Raw genomic sequence first — 23,279 nt, forward strand, 5'->3', positions numbered from 1 at the left:
TCTGGCCTTTGTTGTGTCATTTCATTCTTTCTTTCCCTTCCCTCTCTTCTGTTTTCCAAAACGGGAACTTCAACAGCTCTCCTTCATCTAATGACTTCATCATAACCTGTCAATAGTTTCAACGCTCAGGGGCTGGCACGCAGTTGCCAACTCTGCTCATGGCCAGTGGAGTCCCTCCCTGTTTAGAACTTTTCCACGTGTAAAACGACATTAGTATAATTTGAAGAAGACTAGAAGCAGACTTAAAATTGTAGTAATCTTACATTTATGTTCTTTGTTCTAGAAAACCACTGACTCCATAACACTTTAAAACATTCACAAGGAAAAATGCCTCAAAATTAACATCAGGACCAGGATTGGCAAGTGCTTAAGGAACACAGTTAATTTGATCTCCTATAATATATTACAAACTTTCTAGGGGAAAGAGGAATAAAGGACCTAGCATGAAGAAAAATTTTGAAAAAAATTTTTGAATTTTGTAGAGTTCTCCACTTTATTTTAGTAGGCAGAAAACTGAAAATTGAAATTTGTTAATAATAGTCAAGGATATATACTGAAAATACAATAAGAAAGAAAAAAGCAAGTTCCACTTCTTTTCCCTCAAATCCTCCAACCATGAACACAAGTAAGTATTACAATGTAACTTTTAGTAAAAGTTATGCTTTTGACTATTTTTCAATAGTCATATATTCAGTGATTGAAAAATTAGAACCTCAAGAAAGTGCACATTTAATATGGAAACTGTTGACAGTGAAGAGATTGGTGTGCTCTATGACAACTTGATTAGTGAATAATTAGAATTTCATTCTGATCTCAGTATTATTGCAGAAATAGATGTTTATGTGACAGTATAATATTACGATAAACATTGCACAGCCTTTTAATGTAAGCTTTGCTGAAATTATCTGTATCATTTTCTAACACTTCGTATTTCCTTCAAAAGAAATAATGAAATATGGAATGATATAAATAGGTCAGAGATTTTAAAAGCATGACCGGACAATCTTCATTGTATAATAAAATTGTTAATTTTAGCTTCTTTTTTTTTTTAAGTGTGCTATTTACATGACTTCTGCTGACTTTGTAAAATTTCCCTGTCATACACTGAGCTCTGAAGGTACCAAATCCCTTCTTAATCATCTTTGCATCCTCCCTACCCAGCACAGTGTCTAAAACATACCTGACACTCAAAAAAAATCTTGTAGGTTTGACTTGGAAACCTGATACCTGAGTAGCTGCCTATTTTTTTTTTTTAAGATTTTATTTATTTATTTGACAGAGAGAGATCACAAGTAGGCAGAGAGGCAGGCAGAGAGAGAGAGAGAGAGGAGGAAGCAGGCTCCCTGCTGAGCAGATAGCCTGATGCGGGGCTCGATCCCAGGACCCTGAGATCATGACCTGAGCTGAAGGCAGAGGCTTTACCCACTGAGCCACCCAGGTGCCCCGTGAGTAGCTGCCTATTAAATTCTAAGTAGTCAGCTGGTTTTTTGGCGCTAAATCAAAGGACAAATATAAGAGAAAACATTTGGATGGAAACTTAATCCTGAATGCCATACATAGATGCTATCAAAACTATAATTTGTCTACACTTATATACCTAAATTCCATTGAATTAAGTAACTGTATATATATATATTTTTAAAATATTTTATTTTTGAGGATTTTTTTTACTATGGCATATTTATGTATGCCACTCACTGTCCTTTTCTCCCCCCCCCCTGCTTTTTTTTTTCTATAGAACTTAATCCTAGCTGAAATGATAATTTTTATATATGTGTTTTCTGGCTTATTTTCCATCTCAGGACTTTGTTATGTCCACCACTGCAACCCCACCACCGGTGTAAGAAGTGTACCTTTTAGGCCCTGAGTAAGATTAGGAAGAAAACACATCTGTACTGCAAGTAGTCATATGAAAAACACCCGAAGAAATAAATACTAATGAAAGAACTTTCTATCCTCCAAAACCAAAATGGATATAGAATTTGGGGAGATAGTTTCAAGTCAAAGAAATATGATTCTACCCTTGAATTAAACAGTTCCTTTCTCCAAATATATGCCTGTAGTGGCTATGCATAGAACTGAAGCCAGACCTATACCCCCAATCTTTACCTGAGGGTTTGCAGCCATAATTGTGTAATTCCCATCGTCATCTAGGGTGGAGGCTGTGGTGTGGAGAGAGCAGGTCCCGTCAAGATCTCTTTGAATGGTGTAGTGATCATTCTTTGGAGAGATCTGCTTTCCATCTTTAAACCAATAGATCTGTGAAAGGAAACAGTGATGAAAAATTAAGGATGTGTGTAGTACCGCTGTATCTGGGGGACTGGTAAATACTGTGTGGCCTGCAGAGCTGATCAGCATTTTTTTTTCCCCCCAGGTTTCGAATGTGTCGTTTATTTTATTTTTTTTCAGGGCTGATCACCATTTTCATGTTAAAATGTTAAACAGAACATCTGAATAGGAAATTGATTTTTGAGTGAAAAAAGTAGGCAACATACAGGTTTAATTCTATTTTAAGTTTTTAAAAAATTACATATTTTATTTTATTTTATTTTTTATTTTTAAAGATTTTATTTATTTATTTGACAGAGAGAGATCACAAGTAGGCAGAGAGAGGCAGAGGGGAGCAGGCTCCCTGCTGAGCAGAGAGTCCGATGCGGGACTCGATCCCAGGACCCTGAGATCATGACCTGAGCCGAAGGCAGAGGCTTAACCCACTGAGCCACCCAGGCGCCCCCCAAAATTATATATTTTAAAAATATGCATATAAGTAGGTATTCATATATTAGTCCATATTTTTTAAATATCATTTATATGAAGGGATCTATATTGAACATGGACAATAGTTAGTTCTGGAGTGGCTCTATAGGCATTTTTCTTTTTGGTTCTATTTTCACATGTACTGAATGAAATGCATTGAAGTAAAATGCATTACTTGTAAAGCAAAGGTAAGAAGGTTATTTTGGGGAATAACAGACCCCCAACCCAACCATTCCCCTGAATTGTGTTAGACAAAATGGCAGTGAGGAAGGAGCAACAGTTAGGGGTTGGTGGTGGCTGGAGCTCTACTGCTTTAATTCTGGACCAAGGAGCACATGCTCAGAGGTTGAAAGTTTGTCCTCTCTCCCTGCTATGTTAAAGAAAACACAGCAATATTTAAACTTACAATAATTTTCAATAATATTTTAACTTGGTTTGATAGAAAATTAAATGTGAAGAATAAAGTAAAAATAAATCTGGACTAAATGACATTTTAAAATGGTCAAATAACCTCTTTCATAGGTCCTCCTACCTTCCCTCATCTTTAAATAAAACCACTGGTCCACGGATCCCTCATGATTTAGTGATTATTTTTGACAGCTGAGACATGGGGCCATAATGATGAATCATAGTGCCAGGGGCCCTCACATGACTGAGATGCTGAACTAATGCCTGCATCAACCCCCCTCCAGACTTTTTGGTTTGGGAACTAAACAAATCCCCTTTTCTAAAGCCGCAACAAGTTCTTTGTTGTCAGCTGTTGTTCCTGGCAACCTAAAGCATTCCTAATGCATTCCTAAGAGAAGAAGCCTACTTTAGAACCTTCAGTTTTTAAAATGAACTTCTTTGGGTGCCTCAGTAGGCAAGCGTCTGCCTTCAGCTCAGGTTATGATCTCAGAGTCCTGGGATGGAGCCCCCCCATCAGGCTCCCTGCTCAGCCTGGAGGCTCTCTCCCACTCCCCCTGCTGTGTTCCCTTTCAGCCCCTCTGTCAAATAAATTAAGTAAAATCTTTAAAAAAAATAAAATGAACTTCTTCCTTAATGTAAATCCATATGCAAATTGAGACCACAACCGGCATTCAAATTCCACTCTATATGAAAGCCTCTGAATCTGAAAAACCTCTTTGAAACTTGTATTTCTAAGAAGGGAATGGCTAGAAATAAGTGCATGAATAATTGGGATCCGACTGCCGAAAATTTTCCAACTCCTATTTTTCAATTAGCTCTAAATTTACAGACTGTATAATTAATCTCCAGAACCTAAGAATGGATCATCAACTAGACTCATAATCCTCAGTTCTAAAAATTAAATTAGAGTAAGCATGATACTTCATAATTATCATTCTCTTCTTGGTGGTTTTACGTTTTCTGATGGAACAAAGAAGCCGTGATTAGTATACAGTTTCTTCCTTTTGCATTCTTGCCACCACGCCAGTTCTTCAGACTTGTTTCTTCCCTTTAATCATACTTCTCACCTCCATTATACTTGAAATACAACTTTCAAATGAGAATTAACTAATAGTCCCAATAATTTTATCAAGCCTGCCAATGGAGAGGGAAGAGGAGGGTACAAGAGAAGAAAAGAGGGTGAATTAGAAATTCCTTTCAATCTTCTCGTGTCCCCATATGGAACAAGCATGTCAGAAGCAGAATACATTCTTTTTTTTTTTTTAAACATAAGCCGGAAAAAAAAAGGATTTTTTTTTTTTAAACATGATGACTATCCCATACCTTAATAGGCCTAATATAATTTATATACCATGTGCAGAAGAAATGGTTCTTCAATAAACCAGGGAGGGAAGAAAAAGAACTGCAGTGAGGACAAGAGGGAGGAAGGAGAAGAAGGAAGAAGTGAAAGAAGACAATCTAACAATATCTAACAATATCTAACAATAAAAATTCTTAAAAAATTAAGCCTCATAAAGCTGTGAAACATTTAAATTCCTACTAGAAAAGCGAAGTTATGTTAAACAGCTCATCTTTCAGAACATAGTGTTCTTAAAGAACATATGTTCTTAAAGAACATAGTGTTCTTTAAAACAAGAATTAGTGATCTTAGAACTTAATTAATGACCTTAAGCCTTGAGTAAGACTTAAAAATAACAAGGGATCTTTGTGAAGATTTTGGAAGCTTAATGTACGGTTTCTTGTTGAGTTTCATTCATAAGCTGCACACTTATTTTTATTTTATTTTTTTTTTTTTTATTTTTTTTTTTTTTAAAGATTTTATTTATTTATTTGACAGGCAGAGATCACAAGTAGGCAGAGAGGTGGGCAGAGAGAGAGAGAGAGAGGAAGGGAAGCAGGCTCCCTGCTGAGCAGAGAGCCCGATGTGGGGCTCGATCCCAGGACCCTGGGATCATGACCCGAGCCGAAGGCAGAGGCTTTAACCCACTGAGCCACCCAGGCGCCCCCACACTTATTTTTAGTACATGAATTTGATATGTTTGTGAATGTACAGCAATTATCCAAATTATGCCAAGAATAAAGTGTTTTCTAATCACATTTTATTATAAAAGTCTCATCTTAGAAGGTAGATATGCATTTGAAAGTTTAAGGTTATTTTCTTTACTCTTTCTCTCTGACACCACTGTTAAGCTTCTTAATTTCAGTGAGTGTATTTTTCATTTCTGTACGGTTATTTTACAAATTTGCCTTGTCTTTGGTACTGTCCTGGTTTTTTCTTCATTAAAGTTTCTATTTTTTTCATTTATTTTTTATTTTTTAAAAAACTTTTATTTGAGAGAGAGAGAGAGAAAGAGAGAGAGAGAGAGCACGAACGGGATGAAGGGCAGAGAGAGAAGCAGACACCCTGCTGAGCAGGGAGCCCAATGCCAGAGGGCTGAAGGCAGATGCTTAATGACTGAGCCACCCAGGTGCCCCTTTGTTTCTTTTGCTATTGATTCTTTTTATCGTTGTTTCTTATATGATTTATAAGTTTTCACTGTGAATTTCTTCTTCCTCCTTCTTACCCTACAGAAGTTTGATATGCCCCCAATTGTGAGTGTTCTCTGGGGCAGTTTTTGCTTGCTTCTGCCAGAAACAAGGATTTTAATCATCCTGGACTAAATTTCACATTAATTTTGCAGCTTTTGGCTTCCTATCATGTGAAAGTGTGAATGTGGAGTTTCTCTTTCTCACAGGCACCTTTTTTCTTCTTTTCTCCCAAGTTATAGGGAAAAGTATAATTCTGTTTATTGCTTTCTGGACTAGTGAGCAGTTATTCTCGCTTCCCTTTAAAGACTGGGCAACTCTTTATCCAGCCGTTTCCATGTGTCTGTAGGAAGAGGGCTCCCATCCAGTTCAGTCTAGTCCTCCTGAGTTTTCAGAAGTTCCTTTGAATATCCTTTCTCAACAGTATTCTGGCCTCTAGCCCTTTGTAAATATAGGAAGCTTTGGTTTTGTAGCTTAAAGATCTGAAGTTTTTATAATCCATGGTACGCACTGCTTCTCTGTATGGTACACAGCATGGGGTTCGTGTTCAAGCCTGGCAGCTCACCAGCTCCCTGACCTTGGACAAGTTAATTAAACCTCACTGAGCTCAGTTCAGTCACCTGCAATTTGGGAGTGACATTGATAACATCACATGAGTAAATGATGTAGGTGTATGAAAAGCTCCTTGTCGATTATTTAATTGTTTTTCTTCTAGTCTTCAAACCCAAACTCTACCCTTCTACTCTTTTTGGTTTCTAATGCCTCCTGAGGAAGGCCCTGAACTTAACAGTACTTCAAACATTTTACATCACGGGTACTGAGAAAGGTAGTCTGTATCTCTTCCTTCTGTTATCCACTCTGTATTTTGGAAGCTAAACTTCCACAGAAAACAGGACTCTTAAAAAGCCATGTTTTCAGCTTACCTTTGGTTTTGGATTCCCAGTCACCCTGCATGTGAAAGTTACAGGCATTCCCTCAAAGATCTTGTAATGTTTCAGCTTCATCTCAAAGAATGGTGCCACTGCATTTTCCACAGGTACGTCCCCATATTGAATATCATCACCTGATTCATCCACAGGAGACCTTTCTAGCCTGTACTCGATCTCACTGATGAGTCTCTGTTCACAGCTGGAGACTTTGTATTCCTATATTAGGCAAAAAAGGTCATGTTAGCAACCTCAGTCCCTTGTGGCCCCACGCGTCTCAGGAGTCTTACTCTCCTCTCTGATGAGGCACACATAAGACAGTGATCTTTTTACCAGAGACTAAAAAACAAGCCTGAGTCCAACTCAATTCCATATAAAACAAAAACATCTGGAAGTAAGTATATATATGATATTTCAAATTGTCTTCAGGTTTTGTCATCCTCCTCCCCCCAAAAACTATGAAGATGAATTTTTCTCTTTTCTCTTGTGGGGTTGTGGAGAAAGAAAAAGGCAACAGCTCTGTGTTCCTAAACTGTTCATAGAAATAAAAACATGGTGGAACACTGATTTCTTTCTGTAAGTGAAAGCTGTGCAGGGCGACAGTGCGTGTGGCTAACGGCTGCAGGGTTACAGAGCATTTTATCAAGCAGATAATGGAAAAATGGCATTTTTTTTTCTTCACTCCTAATTCTCAGTCACATAGCCTCTGAACTCCTCCTCCGGCTTTGCAGCTAGTAGGAACTACTCTCCAGCCTCTTTGAAAGAAAAACAGAATTGACAGTTCAGTCAAAATTTTGATTAAAAAGGCAAGAGCAGAGTAGCCATCAACATCCCTTGGCAATTAAGGGGGATCCTACAGTTCTCTTGCTTACAAAGCACAATGAAAACAAGGCAGCTCATTACAAAATACTCTCTTTAGCTAGGTTTTCTCATAAAAAAGCTGCGCCACCTTTAAAAAACTATTGTCTTGAGGAAAGAAATACAACAGTATGAATAAAACTGCAAAAAATATAGGAGTTTTTTGTTTTAATTAGTATCAAATTAGTTTAAGAATTAGCATATTTTCCCCCAGAAAGGTATAACAAATGAGAAACTTTTAATGATTTACAGTTCAGAGTATTCACTAGTGACAGAATCAAATTCAAGTTTGTAATACATGACAAAAAGCACAGTAGTGCAATAATTCTGTTCATCTGATATTAAATAAAAATAGACACTGGTCATACTATTTGTAATTAATATATGGCAGTAAAGACAGATACACAGGTAAGGAAGAACACAAGAAAACAGATACAGTGAAAGACCGGAAGGGGAAGAAAGGTGAAAAGCTTAACCTTTTGACCATCCAGAGGACTCCCTACAGAAGCATGAGGAGACCCAATTTCCTGTAATGGTAGAAAAAAAGAAGTGAAGACTAATAACAGAAATAAGAATCTAGCAAGAATTCTAGTTTTCTTTAAGAGATTTTTGTGGTAGCAATATTGAATGCAGAAAAGTCTTCAGATATTGAAGGCAGATCTATTTTTCAACATCTATGAGAGTTTACTTAATCCTTTAAACTTGTTTTAAAATGCTTTCTTTAATCTTGAGACTACACCTGGAAACTCCAAGCAGAAGCAGTGGAGATTATAAAACAGGTTACATCAAATCCATGAAGGGACTTTTTCTTGAGCGTAGCAGGGGAACAAAAATAGTGATTCAGGTTTTCTGCTGATTAGTGATTTCTAACTGTATATGTGAGGGAAAATAAAGACATCATTTTTTCTATACACATTTTATTTTGACTAGATGTTAAGAATATAATTGGAAATATTCACTACCTATTTCACACAGTTTCAATAAAAATATGTTTCTCCCCAGAAACTGTTTTGCATTAAAACACAGGACAGGAAAAACAGAAAGATACTTGAAGGAGAATAAACTTGACCAATAAGAAGATAAAAGGACAGGTATCACTGATTGAAATAACTCTTACCAGTCACTTCACACACCTGTCTGGTACATGCTATATGTTCAATAAATATCAGCTATGAGAGTGATTGGTGATAATAATACTGCTTTTCTTTGACTTGCTCTCTGATTCTCACAGAATTGATCCCAAGAATAGTGTCTATAAAGAGGATGGGGAGAGGGGTGAGAATAATTATTATTTTTCTAATTAGTCCAGAGGAACTCAGTACCTGATTAGCTGCTTCCTCTTCTGGCTCCTGAATATTAAAAACAGTTGCACTGTCAGCACCTAGTAATCGACGAGCCATTCTCTCTTCATATGTTAACCTCTAAACAAAGCAAGTCACAAAAAATACAAAATTAGAAAATTCACAATTACATACTGCCTCATAAGGAATTTTAAAAAATGAGTTTTGATGTTTTCTGTAACTATTTTCTCTCAACCTTCAGATATCTGTATATAAAAGGAGTCTGTTTCATTCAGTTGTTCAGTTGTTCTCTTACCTCCCCTTCTGGTCTTAGTGGCTTAATCCTGTGTTGGGAGATGGGGTAACTACTCTTGAGAGCCACCAACTGATACAGCACAAATTTAAGGTGAATATAATAACCAAACAGAGCAGAAACCACAAAGAAAATATCTGTCATATGCTAATCCTTAAGGATGCAAGAAAAAAAAGAGAAAAAAAGATACTCAAATAACAAAATATTTTTTAAAGGAAATGTTATTTTTATTGCCATCCCAACAATCTTCGAGACAGCGTATCTGCTCCAAGCCTCTGATAAGGGAAGTTTTAGACTAGCTGGCAGTGAGGGTCCCCTCTGTTTGGGATTCTCACCTCCTAGGCTGCTGTTTAGCAGGTGAACGTAGGCAAGTATAATAGTCCCCAAAGAATGATTGCACATGGCTGAATCAGCAAAAGGACTGTGAAAGATACTTGCCAAAGCTAGTATCCATAATTCAAGATTCTGCTCAGAGGAAGACTGCTTACCTATGAGGCAAACAAAGTGGTAATATTTTTGCATCTAGCAGCCAGTACTCTAGATTTGGCCAAAATATATTTGCTGGGCCATTCTTACACAAAAGAAATGCCAACGTTTTTGTTCTGTCTGTTGGGCTGTTTCCTGCCTTTGAATTTTGGTTCTAAAGTGCCTTAGAATTACAGGTCTGAGAAGAACTTTCAGAGACCTTCTGTCCCATAAACAAGTGTTTAATTCAAAATAGAGAATAATTAGTAAGGCAGAATCTTAAAAAAATACAGAAGTTATTTCAGTGAAGTTCCAAACTTCTGAACATAGATGCAGATTCTATTGGAAACTCTCTAATCAGGAAAATATGTTGAATAAATTTACAATTTCCAGTAATTGCTGGTTCTAGTCCCGGCTGAAACCGGGAAGTGAAACAAGTCCATGCCAAATGACAAACAGTCCTGAAGTTCATATAATTTCATTTACTAAAGAAGGGGTGGAGGATTAGACGGGGTAGAGGTATGTGTTTTGGTGCATGGACTGTCTCAGTCCAAGTATGTTATTATTTAAATTAATTTTCTCACATCTGTTAAAGAATCACTGAATTCAATTTTCAAAAAGAGTTTAAAATACCTGCTCTCTTAAAAAGCCTTCTCCATGTTTTCATGGAGAACTGTATGAACATCAAAGGTAGGACTGGAGTAATTTCCACTCTTTTCCTTAAAAGCAGAAATACCAGTTTGATACCTAGTCCTCTGCCAGAATGCACCTGCTACCACTAAAAGTCAAATTCATTTCAATTTTGTTTCTAAACCACTAGGCCATGTGGATATCCAAGCCCTGTCTATGGAAGCCAAAAATAAGAATAGAATAATATGCAGCACTAGGAAAAAGTTGTCCTTTTAAGCTCTCAAATGTGGTAATCTATGGAACTCATTGTGAATGTCGTTCACTGCTAAACAGATAGATATACATATAATACACATAGTATAACATAACAGCTTATAGATGTCTTAAGTCTCTTTGAGCAAGAGATTCTTAGTCCATAAGGAATATTTAAACAGAGACCCAAAAAACTGGAGAAATGCCTTTACCTGGCTTGAGTAAGTTCCCATAAGTATTTGTTTTAATCTTTCAAAGGCTTTAGTTGACAGAGCCAGGGAAAACTTCCAGAGTATGCACATTTACACATGCAATTACTTGTTTCAGGGAGAAAATATTTTCCCTTTGTGAAAATCTTGTATTCTCAATGAAATGATTGACCAACACAAGATCTCATTAGAATTTTAATCTTCCTGAACTCAGATTAGGATGCCCTAATAATTAAAAGCAGCATTCAGCACCCTTCCTCTACCCTTCATCTTTCCAATCAAACAAGTTTTGTTCTCACATTTTTATTTATCAATGTGTGAGAATTAAAATTCCTAGAAAACATACTTAACATAGAGAGCTTTCTACCCTGAAAAAGGTATCTGAGAGGGAGCTTTTCTACAAAGAGGCCCTTTTCTTCTTCTGCTTAAGAGCCAGGCAAATTTTTCTGGTGATAATTCCAAAATAAAGCCACAAAAGGCTCTTTTCCTTCACCTGGAAAACCTTATTTGTGAGGCTTGTTCTTCCTGTCCCCTTAAAAATACTCAGATGTGATAAGAGGCTGGGCAGGTAAAAAACCAGAAACAACTGATGAGGAAATATTGAAGTCTAACGGCAAAAACACCTTATATACATATATTGTTTACCAGGTCTACTGTACAGATAGCAGAACAATACTGTGAAACAAGCGTTACTCTTTCAGATTACCTAATCAGTATCTAGTAATGGTCTACTAGAACAGTACTGGACTTCAGGGGTCATTTCCTCAGTAAAGACAGCCTTTGTGTAGAAGGCTTACATGTCAGAGAATCCACATTCTCCTTTCGGTAGATACAGATCATTCCAGAGCACACCTTCCCCCTCCTACCCAGCCCAGATTTGTTCCTGTTTCTTTGTAATGCTGCAGTTCCTCATTTGTTTTAGTCCCCACCTTAAAATCAGCCCTTCCTCTTTATCTGCAACTTGCTAACTTCGCTCCAAGAATGGTTTTCATGAATGGCAGGAAAGAGTGGGGGCCAAGTCGAGGGAAGCCTTTCCCCTTTCTCCCTTTTCCCGATTCAGGCCATAACGCTAAGAAGAACATTGAGATTTAGGGTAAATGAAATCAATTTTGCAGCCAAACTGCAAGAACCAAAGTGTAGGAAGAGCTCTCTGATGTGGGTAGCTACTATTCCAAGTTCAGGCCCCAAATCCATCTCTGCGTACCGGCTGGCCATTGTTCAGGAGGTCCTCCTTGAAGCGAAGTTTTCGTTCCAGGTCTTGAATGACAGCATCCTTTGTGCCTTGAATCTCCTCATCAGAAGCTATTCTAGCAGTTCTGTTGGCCTTCTTTGGAAATCCCCTGCAGGACAAAAGCACACGGCACTAGAGTCACTTGTCAGGCACATGAGCATCCTGTGACCAAGGAGCACTCTGCTCTCTTTAGTAATACCAGGGAGTCCTGAGGCCTGTGCTCCTCCTGAGTCCATTCCCCTGGTTCTTTGCTGAACTTCCCCTGATTTTGTGGGGCTCACCCTCCAGTGTGCTTAGAGAAGGTGACCGCCTCCCCAAATTCAGGCATGACTGACCTACGTCGAATGGTCACAATCCCGTGGACAGTGGTTAGTGTGGCCAGAGGCAGGTGATGGAGCCCGGCTACTGAGACTGGGGAAATCGAAGTTGGAAAGGGTGAGGTGCTGTAGTGAAAAATGTCTCATCTCTAAAAAGCAACACGCAGGAAGAAGTGCCCCTCTTCTTTCACTGGCTCCCACAGTGTTAACATGTGATGCCCCACACTGCTACGTCCACACTGAGATCAAGGGGAGAACCTGCAACATGCTGATGATGACAGCTTGGAAAGACAAGAGACCCCGGAGCCCTGATTATATTTTTAGCACACAGGTGACCTACTGGTGGAGCCTCCTGATCCCACACTTGTTATGTAAATCAATAAACCAGGTGCATTTGATCTCCTGGTAGTTGAGTCTTCTGAAACGAACTGCAGAAAATATCCTGATAGCTTTTCCAGGTTCCTCCTTTTCTAGTCATTTGCTTTGAAGTTCAAATGGAGGGTGTTAAACACTGGTATTAAAGAAAATATTGTGATATCCTGTGTTTGAATATCAAAAACCAGGTCAGACTCTGTTGTATCCTACTGCCTGGAAATTGATCTTGATTTTTAAGAGTTGGGCGGTGAAGCTGTGACACATGACCACTAAGAGCCATAAGAATCATGATTTACAACCTCAATTTTTGGAACCATACAATCCTTCAACAAAAATGTGCATTTTGTGTCTGCTTTCCTGAGCCTGGCACCTCTGGCCCTTACTCTCTTTCTCAGGACAATGTCCTCAGCCTGCAGGTTTCAGTTTATTGTCCCCTTGGAAAGGAGGACCCTGACCAAGTCTACCCATTAGTTATTGTACCGTGTTTGTTTTCTTCATAGCATTTATCAAACTTTATTAATATATGCTCTTTTTAATTGTCTCTTCGCACCCTGCCTCTGGTTAATGCTTGTCAAAATGCTTGTCAAATAGCAGACCTGAAAATAACGTTCATGGAGTAAGTGAGTGGATGTACTAGCCATCTTCACTTCTTGGTCCCCCCCCCCCACCCAAAGATTTTATTTATTGGGGGACCTAGGTGGCTCAGTTGGTTGAACATCTGCCTCTGGCTCAGGTCATGATCCCAGAGACCTGGGATTGAGCCCCGCATTGGGCTCCCTGCTCCACGGGGAGTCTACTTCTCCCTCTGACCTCTCCCCTCTCATGCTCTCTCTCAAATAAATAAATAAATATTTAGAGATTTTGGAGAAGGAGAGAGAGAGAGCACAAGCAGGGGGAAAGGGACAGAGGAGAGGGAGAAGCAGACTCCTCGCTGAGCAGGGAGCCGGATGTAGGACTTGATCCCGGGACTCCACAATCATGACCTGAGCCGAAGGCAGTTGCTTAGCTGACTGAGCCACCCAGGCACACCTAAATAAAATCCTTAAGAAAAATATTTTATTTATTTATTTGAGGGAGGAAGAGGAGAGGTGGGAAGGGTGGAGGGGAGGGGCAAAGGCAGAGGGAGAAGCAGACTCCCTGCCGAGCCGTCTTCACTTCTTTGTCCCCCCCCCCCCCTCAAAGATTTTATTTATTGTACCTAGGTGGCTCAGTTGGTTGAACATCTGCCTGCCAAATCACTCAGGGTGATTCTAGGACCCTGGCTGGGATCATGACCTGAGCCGAAGGCAGATGCTCAACCAACTAAGCCACCTAGGCACCCCTCTATTTTCACTTCTGACCTCTCTCTGCCTTCCCCTCTTAGGCAAGAAAAATTGTCCCAAAGCCATCTATAATCAAACCACATGTAAAAAGTCAGGCTCAGGACACATACAAATTACACAGTTTTGGAAATATATTTCTGTGCTGCTTTTGACTAAAGCCTTAACCTCTGTGAACTTAGAAGAGGTGTGTTCTGAAGTCACCTGAAAGATAAAATGAAAGCCAGCTCTATGTTATATATATTGGGAACACACGGGTTCCTATTACTACTTTAAGCTTGACAACATAAACAAGTTGCACAGCTATGTGATAAAGAGCAGCCATTGAGACAGAAGCTTCAGTGTGTCTCTGCAGGCAGGATATACTGAGAGCCGTGTTCTCTGCACAAATAAGAAAGAAAAGGGCAAAGGGCGGCTCTCAAGGCCAGAACAGATCATCTAAACAATAGAAACAGAGAACTGTTTTTTTTTAAGATAGCCACAAGTCCTCTTGAACAAGTAAACACCTGTCTATTCATGACAGAATAAGTCCCGTGGTTTAAAAAGAATTTCTCAGTATACTTGACTCTTTAGGGAACTTAAGAATGACTGCTCTGGGACAATTCATAGAGAAACCTTTCACCTTGGTTTGTGTTCCTGCCACCCAACATTTTATTGTTTCAAAGAGTACAATTAAAATTACTCTTTGACCCTCAAAAAAACCCTAGTCATTCTATATTTCTTTTAACAAGGGGATTCCCCAAACACAGAAAGATCACAAGCATTAGAGGAGCATTTACTTCATCTCTATTTCCTGCTATTTTAAAGACATTATTTTCTCTTACTCACAGAATTTAAGGTGTACATATTCTCTTCGTTCTGAACAATTAACACTGAAATCAAATCAATCAATTGAAAGATTTTTAGATGTCTAACAGTCACTGCACAACTACTTACTGAGTATATACTAAGGTACAATGCTAGGCAAATACATCAATACAAATTCTGTTAAGCCTGTAACTGCATAGTTGGTTTGTAAGATAAGTGACTGTGTCACTTGATGACATCTTGGAATTCTGTGCAGTAGAAATTCTCTGCATAAAAGTGAAAAACAATAATACAACAAAAGTGTTATCACTATAGTCTAAAAAGCATTCTATATGACAAGGAGAAGATCAAATCCTACAGGGTGGTCTTTGATCTCGAGGTGTTAAGAATCAAGTTGGAGAATAAATGAAGGAACAAACTATGTCTTAGTAATTCTAGGTACAATGGGAATTTAAAAAGTTGAAGAGAGTCTTCTGACTGCAGAAGACTCTATGAAAGAGGGAATCCTGAAAGATGATAAGGATGCAGATGAGTAGAGATAGGGAAGGAATTCAGACTCAGCAGGAATAAAAGTGTAGAAGGAACACTGTCTTATTTTTTACTGCCTCAAACACAGTGGTTTGGCTATTTACTAATGGCTACATGCCACAGTTTCCTCCTCTGTAAAGTGTAAAACATGGGTATTAAGAACATATATCTCATAGGATTATTAGGAAAATGACACTAGCTAATTACATATTAAGCCCTTGGATCAGTGCCTGGCAAACAAAGGGTGGCTCTGGAGAGGCCAATGGAAACTGTCCAGTATGGAAGTCAGTCAGGGAGACAAATCTGGCTGAGGGGAACAGAATGAAAAAGGGAAAGGAGTTTAAAAAGATACCAAGAACTCTTGACTGGTTTCTGAAAAGGTGCAAATAATCTGTATTGATTGGCTTCTCATGTTCAACTCTGTTCTAGGTGCTCAGAATACAATGTTGAACAAAACTAAGTGACTGTGTTTAGAAAAATTATAGTCGATGGTGGGGTTGGCAGAGTCAGGAAGTAAAAGGGTGGAAGGAGGGACACAGCAGGAAGGTGTCAAGTGCTAGGAAGGGACGGAGTGTGAGTGGGTGACTGTATTACACAATGCAGTCAATCACAGGTCTGAGGAGGTGATGTTAGCGCTGAGGCCCAAGTGACAGTGTGAAGACCTAGAGAGACAGCGAGGCTGTGCAAAGGTCACAGGTCTGAATGGGCCTGGCAGGGTCACCAGGGCATTGTGAACCTTGAGAAAAGAGGTACCGGATACAGTACTTCTCGGCCTTATTTTAATATGGAACCTTTTCTTTTTTTCAGAGAGTATCTCATTTGGATTAACATAATTCCGAAAACACTTCAAGCAACTGTGTTAAAACTGAGCACAGAGCTAAGAGTTAGTATATAATGTTCTAGTAGAAACCTAAGTGAAGTATTCTTTTGTGGTAGAGGCAACAGAAAAGAAAAAGAGTTGTGAGTTTTCGAGGCAAAGTTTTTGCAACTGAGTTTGTTTTCCTCTAAAACTAATTCTTTGTTGGAATTTAATGTAAAATCGCCGTGGCTGGTTCTCCCAAATGGGACCACTTTTGATAAATGAAGAGCAACAACTCATTAGGAAATTTTAAAAATACTTGGTGACAAAGAGATGATCTCCTTTTATGATGGTTTGTACAATTAAAAATAAAAATGCTTAAATGCTTACTCAAAGTAAACTGTTACTAAAACCAGAACTCTTCACAAAAACCCATACTCAGAAGCAGATCTTAACCAGTAAACAATTCATACAAGCCTACCACACTGAATATAAATACTTCAGTATATATACAGTCCAGCCTAACTCTGCAAAAAAATATTACTGATCTGTTTACTCTAGCTTCAACAGTAAGTCACTTACCATTTTAAAATAATATTCATGTGGTTGTGGGGCAAAAACATCTTAAACATATACACACGCATATGGAAGGTAAAATCTTCCAGATGCAACCACCACCAAATCCTAAGAGGTTTTCTTTCTTTCTTTTTTTTTTTCTTTTCTTAGCTACTGAATAATCTTGAAAGCATCCTGCCCTTGATACACTATTCTAGGTCAGTTCTGTCAGTGTATTCTAGAAACTCAGATCTCCAGAGTACAACACTGATTTAAGAGGTAATATACCTATCTAGCAGCCAAAGAACTTTTCTAATTACTGAAAGTCCTCTTATTCTCTTCTCATATTCACTGATCTCTAACCATGACTAAAGTCCACAAAATTTCACAGTAAGCAGAATCATTAACATGCTGGCATTTAGGAATCCCTCATATTCAAGAATGTAATGTGTGAATTAATATATAAAAGAGCCCAAGATACACAAACTGAGTTTTTTTATATCAATTCTATTTTTTCTAACTGAATTTTATTATGAAACCAAAGCTGTTAGAGTACAAGTGGATAACCTGAGCTCATACCTGAAGGAAAATAGATGCCTTTGTAAATATATTAAGTTCTCCTCACATTATCTTTTGGCTTCTCTAAAGAATAAACTTACACACATGTGTGTACTCTACCACTACTTGGTACAGAGCCATCCGAGATGAGGATGTCTGATTCTGATCTGTTCCAGGGGCAGACATTTCAACAGAATCATCATTAGTCACAGCCGCCCATGAGATCTCATTTGCTAATTTGCCAGGAAATACTTGTCTGGGATTGGATGCAACGTTCTGGGTGATCTTCTAAGATACTAGTGAACCCAGTAACAAGACCCTAGGGAAGCCCGCAACCCTTTCAGACCTCTGCCTCTGATGGGGAATGACAAAGCCCCCCACCTACTTATTTCCTGCAAGATGGGAGAAAGACAGGAATAATGAGATAACGTCTGCAGAGTCCAATGCAGCTTTTGTCTTTTCTGTTACTATCTAACTACTGTCTTGACTTGAGAAACTGCCTAAAGTACAAATAAATCTTTACGAACTTTTCCTTAAGACTTAGGGGTTTCTGTTTCGTTGGTTTGCAGTTGTTTTCTTTGATCAAGAAATAGCAGACATCAGATTTATCTGCGATCAACCTGGGCAATACACCCAGGCTAAGTCACATGACTCTGTCTTTGCTCAGGCTTATTCCAGAACCCTGGGAAATCCCTTCACCTCATGGCACTCTCACCTTGAATGCGCAGTGATGACAGTGTCCCCACCTACCTGTTTCTTATAAATCGGGGAGAAAGAGTGGGACAATGAGATCATGTGTAGAGCTGAATGCCTACGTAGTACAAGCTCTCACGAAAACATCCATATAAAAGCTCTTATTGACACATGCTTTTCCTTTTGACAAACATGGGATAACATTTCAAACCAAAGGCCTACTTATACAAAAGAGGCAATTAAGAGTATGAAACATTGTAGCACGGGCTTTGTGGCACTCCCTTATGAGAACAGATTCTAAGAATGTGAAGGTGGACAAAAACTACAGTGCCAGCCAGTGCCAGTCTGGTTTTCGGAGATAGCTCTGATATGATTCACCTGGAGACTTGGTACAGCTGCTCAGAGACCAGCAGACACACAACTACTGCACTCTTCCTAGGGAGCATTCCCAAATCCTCTGGATTCCCACCACCTCGTAGGAGATTTACCCTGTAGAGGAGCAGGGTGACAGCAGTGGAAGCCGTAAACCTAACTATCAGCCATTGTGAGGCGAGCAGGATACATGAATTTTATCAACTTGCAAACAGGCTTCTTTCTAAGGCATGTTTTCTCCTCACTGCCCCATCTGAAAGATTTAGTCAAGTTCACATTTGTGTCTGTCAAAAGCTTTAAGAAGCCGCTAGTGACCCGGGTCACCTTGGGGAAGAATGCAGCTGTCTGAAGAAAGGCCCTGGAGGAACTGGATGGGCAGAAGTTCCCCAAACTGCCATCAACCAGCAACCAAATAGTGTTGCTGTGAGTCTGAGTACAGCGCACTATCAGTGGCATTCTTGACCATGTGGTGGATCCCTGGCATCCATGGCCTTTGTTCCCTGTCCGACCTCTGCTACCCAGACATAGGAGAAATAGAACCTTATCTTCATAGACTATTTAAAAACTTAGTGCATGACCAGCCTACCCTTTTCCGGATTAAAATGAGGACAATGCTAAACATACAAACAGAATAAAACAACTAGTATGCCGCTGATGATTAAGAAAACTGAGGTAACTGACATTTATATTTAAGATTTTGATAAAACAAGGCAGGCAAAAAACACTGTATTTCTACTTATAAGTCATGTGTAATCAATCTGTTTACTGGCACTTGACAAATATGACAAAACAACCAGAGAAATTACATATATAAGTGGAACTGAATTTGCTCTCATAATCACAAATTCACAGTGAAATATAAATGAAAGTAAAAGATTCATTTGACAACAGTTTGCCAGTTCCTACAAGTTCAAGGATGCCATAATTTGTAGTCATGGCATCCCTAACAGGGACATTCAGTCTTTGGCAAATCATGTGGATTATTATGATGGAAAAAATAGCTATCCTTTAATTTTTAATTCAGAATGCAAATGAGGGATCCCATAATATACCAGAGGAGAAATATGTTCCAAAAGTCACATGAATCAAACCGGAAGAGTGAATTCTTCAAGTATGTTTGATTTAGCAAAAGGAAAATTCTTGGAGACAAAAGGGTAACCATACAATAGTGGCTTATTGGACTGGCATAGAGATAAAAATCTGCAGTCTGTATTGCCATTTATCTTTGGTGCCACAGTGTCTAACTTTGGATATAGTTTTCCATAGATATCCACAAAGCTAGCATGACTTCTCCATTACTTTTTTAAGAAATGACAGGAGGTGCTAGATTCTTTAGTGGTAACACTCATAAAATGTTTTACTCCATAAAATTAATAACTATGATAGATAAGAGACAAATACTTCTTTCACTTGAGTTAAGCTCTTAGAACTGCATATATTCTTAAGAGAATTTCAAAGATCAGAAAATACTACTGTTTCTACTTAAGATGATAAAAGGTATGACAACCCAACACCTTTGACAGTCTAGTCTTTGTTCAATAGAAGAGATATTACACAGATAAGTGTTTTTCTTCCTGGTAAGCAAGATTTGGTACCATTTCCTAGTAAGAGGGACAAAACAGTGTCAAGCAACAAACTCCCACTTTTTGAATCTAACATTTAGCTTCTTTGTGGCAAGAGAATACTTCATTTCCTAGCAGCCAAATAAAAGAAAACCAATAAGAGGGGAGAAAAACATTTTCTCAGACAAGTTGACTCACTCAACTTTCAATAGAAGCCCATTATCACATTACTATACAAACTCTTCTCCTTTATTCTACTTATATATTCATTTGAGCTTTTTCCAGTAAAGATTTGAGAAGAAGCCAGATTCAAATATAGAATTCATGTAATCAACATTTAGAAAGTAGCTAATGAAACAAGAGATTGCTAACAGAAGCTCCTCCATACATCTTGTCAAAGGCAAACATGGCAATGCTCATGTTTAACGTATTAGTACATCCCCAAATGGGCAATTTTTCATAGAATGAAAAGTACCTAAATTCTAAGGTCTTCTCATTTTTTTCTCCAGGAGAATTTCCTTTTCTCCCTGAACAATATTTGGATTCTAGGAGACTCTGAAGTAGGATTTCAGAGTTTATTTCAGAGATGTAGGAATTGGCTTGACCTTTGCTGAATGGTACTTGCTTTTGAACTCTTCATCAAATGAGTATGTGCTACCTTTTAGTCATCAATAATATGGGCCAAACACCTATCTGATAGATTTCTTTTGAAGGCTTTCATGTACTTTTGTAGATGTCATCTTATTTACCCTCGTAGATTTTCTATTTAAAGACTTCCAGTGGCTGCCACATCATCACTGTGACATAAGGGAAGACAAATACTTATTATCTGCAAACAGAAAAACTGAGACGGAGGATCCATGTAGTCTACCTAGAGATTACGGTTAGTCAGGGGACAGAACTGGCACATCATTTCTTCACTAGATCTCACACGTCCTCACTTACCCGTATGGATGACACAAAGACATTACGTGTCTCTCTTCCTTCCCCTCAGTTACTACATATATGCAAAGACGTACCTTTTAATTGTTAATGTAGATATTTCAAAAACATAAGGTGTATACTTAATAACCAAGCCCCTCCACAGTTATTACAATCCTGACGTGGTTCGTTGGTAAGAGCATGGATTTGGAGTCAGGAATTTGGATCTCCGTTGAGGGGCTAATGTGACCCTGAGCAAATTCTTTCCGGGAATCCTCAGCTGTGAGCGAGCCAGCAATAGCTCTCAGGAGTGAATCAAATGAGGTAAGGAACGTGATTGCTTAGGACGATGCTCTACGTGGTAGCTAACGCCCCTGCCATCAAAATTATCTAGAGCCCGGCGTAGATTTTGGGTAGTTTCTGACGAAGAGTCTTCAATTGTTTAACGCAGAAGAGAAAGTACTGATCTTGGTAACGGTAAAATAGCTAAGGAAGAATAGTTGGTAAAGCTGCCGTGATGAGAATCTAAACCCTGACGGAAGGAAACACAAGAAAACGGAGGAGCGCTAACCCCTGGGTTGTGGATTAGTGGGCGCACTAGGGTAGGGGTGTGTGGGGCGGGCAAGCGGGTGGGGAGGCGGAGGGGGTGCAGCTGTCACTCACGCGGGGGTGACGCCCTTGGGCAGGCCTAGGGCGTTGACGGCCACCGGGGGCGGCTGCGAGGGCAGCAGGGCGCTGAGGAAGGCGGCGGGCGTCTGGCTGTGGCCGAAGCGGGCGGTGGGTGAGGTGCACAGGGCGGCCGGGGCCGCGCTGGGGAGCGGTGGTGGTGGCGGCGGCAGCGGGAACACGTCGGGCACCGGGAAGGCTGTCGTGGGGCTGAAGACCGGGGGCGGCGGTGGCGGGGGCGACGGCGAGGACTGGCACCAGGGAGCCTCGGCCTCAGCGGCGCCGAAGGACTGCGCGAAGGGCGGCGCCGGTGCGCGGCCGAACTGCTTCAGGGTCGGGGACATGGGCGACGGGAGGCTGGAGGAGCTGGGACTGGAGGCCGGCGTGCCATGGCCTGATGCGGGGCCGAGGTTCTGTGCTGCGATGAACTGCTTCGGGCGCGCGTAGTTGAAGGAGCCGGACGACTGCATGGCGGGCGCAGAGCGGGGGGCGAGCGCACTCATGGGCTCCGGGCAGGCGGGCGACGCGCTGGCCGCGAGCTCGGGGAAGGCGGGCGGCGGCGGGAAGGGCGGCGAGGGGGGCGCGCTGCGCGGGACGCCGGCGGCCGGGGGGTGCCGCGTGCCGGCCTCCTGCTCCAATCGGATTTGGTTCTGGAGTTGCTGGATTTTCAGAGGGTCCCTGGGGGCAGAGAGAGAGAGAGAGAGAGAGAGAGAAAAGCGACACCTTCAGAGAGGGAACTAGAAGGAATGCTCACAGGGGGCCGTGAGGTGAACCTGTGGACGGAATCTCCGACGTTCGCCAGCTCCGGACTATTCCCCGCTCCGAATAACGCCCAAGTCATTTAGCCTTGAAGTGTGTTCCCCGTTAGGAATTACGGACAAAGCGCTAAGCAAATTAAGTATAATCAGTTAGCTCAAGGTCTAATTTAAGTCCTACCTAAGATGATCCAAAATCAGTTTACAAAATCCGCTGACTTCCAGGAGCCATATTTCATTTTAACAGAACAAGAAATATGAAGAGAAAAACTTTTGACATGAGTTCTCAGTCCTTTCATTTGTGGTCAAATTTTTGGAAGAGAATTCTATCATAAGGAGAAAGTTAAAAGAAAAGACAAGTTATTTTTGGAACATCTAGGTTAGTCCAATTTGCCTACTTTAGTGCTGTCAACTCTGCATTCAGTAAGTATCACAGAGTGATTTAGGGGAGAATAATTCCCGCATTTGTTGCCTATAAAAACGTATGTAGAATTTACCGTCACCAAAATTTAGTAGTAAACCCTGAATGCCATTTATACAAACCTTAATACACACTGATATTTTGTGCCATGTCTAAAATACACAAATGATACCTATCTTTAATATGTAAGTGTTCAATAAGCAATACCAAATTATCTTATAGTAATAACAATGCAGTTTTAATTCCCCAATTACTTTCCACCGAGAAGAGATAGTTTGAATTTTATTTTTACAAAAGTCAGCAAGCAGCTAACAATTAGCTAAAGTCTAACTCTATTTTACTCTGTCAAGCTTTCCTGGTTAGCTGAATTTTACATCCAAGATGATTTTCCTTTATACAGTGACCAATGGCTGTCAAAAGAAACTTCAACAGAAGGTGGCACTATAGCAAGCAGCTAGAACAGCCATGAACAGGCAAAGCCATAACTCCTAACTTTAAGCCTTTTAAAACTAAAAAAAACACCCCCCCAAATCTCCTTATCCATAGTATTTAATTTTCAAAATCAAGCTTTTAGAAACAAAGCAACGAAAGGAATTGAAGATGCTGATCAAAGTAAAAAAATAAAAAATAAATAGACATAGCTCTCAGCAAAGTCTCATTAGATATAGAAACATCTTGTCTTCCATCTCCTTCTATAATTATCCAGTGAAGTAATTAGACTTAAATCCACAAAAAGAACAAGAAATGTTTTCATGGGAACTGAAAAGTATAAATTA

At 39.7% G+C, this 23,279-nt stretch overlaps 1 protein-coding gene across 2 annotated transcripts in view; it reads right to left on the reverse strand.

The window, feature by feature from the left end:
- The window catches only part of PALLD (palladin, cytoskeletal associated protein), a 414,827-nt gene that overhangs the window by 19,382 nt on the left and 372,166 nt on the right, over positions 1 to 23,279 (reverse strand). Inside the window, exons 12-17 of one of the 2 annotated variants that reach the window (XM_080831100.1) lie at positions 21,325 to 22,005; positions 11,829 to 11,964; positions 8,798 to 8,896; positions 7,952 to 8,002; positions 6,615 to 6,836; positions 2,110 to 2,259 (exon numbers count right to left, since the gene is read on the reverse strand). In XM_080831100.1, coding sequence (XP_080687226.1) covers positions 2,110 to 2,259; positions 6,615 to 6,836; positions 7,952 to 8,002; positions 8,798 to 8,896; positions 11,829 to 11,964; positions 21,325 to 22,005 — 1,339 coding nt within the window. The remainder of the gene's footprint in view (positions 1 to 2,109; positions 2,260 to 6,614; positions 6,837 to 7,951; positions 8,003 to 8,797; positions 8,897 to 11,828; positions 11,965 to 21,324; positions 22,006 to 23,279) is intronic. The other variant, XM_080831101.1, reaches the window with a different exon arrangement.

This window comes from Martes martes (assembly GCF_963455335.1).
Source record: "Martes martes genome assembly, chromosome: 2".
NCBI lineage: Eukaryota > Metazoa > Chordata > Mammalia > Carnivora > Mustelidae > Martes > Martes martes.